Genomic DNA, 1,597 nt, shown 5'->3' with positions numbered 1-1,597 from the left:
CATATCATGAGTACCCAGGAGTCAGTCAGTATGAATATTATGCTGTTTCTACTAGTAGTTACAGTAACACATCTCTTAGTGCAGTTCTTCTAGTTGGTTGTATTAATAATACTGTCATTAGTATTATACCAACAGTTGATCTCTTCATTCCTATTGATGTACAGAAAAATGGCAGTGATGATATATTAGTAACTAAAGGTAACTCTCATACTATTACACTACATGAGGGACAGACTCTATTGCTGGGTAAAGGGAATGGAAGTGATATATCAGGAACACACTTTATTTCTAATAAACCACTGACTGTTATTACTGGTCACCAGTGTGGCAGTACTCCTTATTTGATAGAAATGCCTTATTGTCATAGAATGCAGTTACAAGTTCCTCCAACAATAACTTGGGGTAAAAGGTTCATTCTGACAAATTTTATCAACCCTAATTTTGACAGCACGTATTCTTCTATTGTGAAGACAGTCACTTCACAAGCCAACACTAGTGTAACAATATACTGTGATGGAACCAGTAACACTACAAGATACTTTACTAATGGTGCAATTGGTACTTATCAGTATAACATAACTAAATATTGTTCTGTGGAAGCTGATTATCCAATATTTATTGTCTTGTTCCCTCATTTATACTTCTATTATTTCCCTACTATGGTATTGATACCACCAATGGAACAATATCTACAAAAAATTGAATTCGATTATTATAAATATTTTGGGTTTTATCATTCACATAAGCTACTTATTACAGCATCAGTTGAAGGATTCTCTCCAACAGCTATTCTACATAATGGACTAGCAACAGTAAACTGGACAGCAATATATGATTCTAAAAGGAATATTGTAGCATACGGAACTGAAATTGAAATTAATGGATATTTTAGTAATCATTCAGTAATTCATACTGGTAGAAACGGGAAACTATCAGTTCAAGTTCAGGGATATTACTATGATTATTATATTTATGGAAGGCCAGCAGTAGTTTTATTAGAACCAAGTAAGTATTTAGACATGTAATTACTTTATATGTACATATATTTTTGTTAGATGTGATTCCAGTTTGTAATTTTTCTTGTGGTAATGGTATCTGTGTTGCTAATAACTTGTGTCAATGCTTTGATGGTTGGACTGGTGATCAGTGTGATGAAGGTATGGATCAATTACATGCATCTAATGTATAACAGTATCTCATATCTTTAGTATTATGTAGCCCAGTATGTGGTAATGGATATTGTGTACCAACTAACAGTTGTGTATGTAATCCTGGCTGGACTGGAGACAGGTGTAGAATTGGTAAGCTCAAGTTTATTATGTTATAATACTAATGCATTATTATTAATATGTAGACGTTAATGAATGCAATAGTAACGTGTGTAATCAAGTATGTATCAATACTCAAGGATCATATACTTGTGATTGTAACATTGGATATCAATTTATGAATGACAATTCAACCTGTGAAGGTAAAAACTATAATAGAACTGACCCTTAATTACAGATACTTACGTTTGTACACACAGATATTAACGAATGCGAGACTATTGATCACAATTGTACACAAACTTGCAGTAATACAGTTGGATCATACA

General features: G+C 32.7%; 1 protein-coding gene across 1 annotated transcript; it reads left to right on the top strand.

The window, feature by feature from the left end:
• Positions 1-93: 93 nt before the first annotated feature.
• On the top strand, positions 94-1,584 carry LOC109592514 (uncharacterized; the record flags this gene model as incomplete). Its single annotated transcript, XM_020007947.1, has 5 exons — positions 94-1,005; positions 1,056-1,157; positions 1,209-1,301; positions 1,355-1,471; positions 1,529-1,584. Coding segments are annotated over 5 exons (1,280 nt in total), but the record flags the coding sequence as incomplete, so codon positions are not given.
• Between the last annotated feature and the right edge of the window lie 13 nt (positions 1,585-1,597).

This window comes from Amphimedon queenslandica, unplaced genomic scaffold (assembly GCF_000090795.2).
Source record: "Amphimedon queenslandica unplaced genomic scaffold, v1.1 AMPQUscaffold_4915_Cont23109, whole genome shotgun sequence".
NCBI classification, from domain to species: domain Eukaryota; kingdom Metazoa; phylum Porifera; class Demospongiae; order Haplosclerida; family Niphatidae; genus Amphimedon; species Amphimedon queenslandica.
The sequence above is the reverse complement of the archived record's forward strand: the minus strand, read 5'-3'. Positions and strand labels throughout refer to the sequence as shown.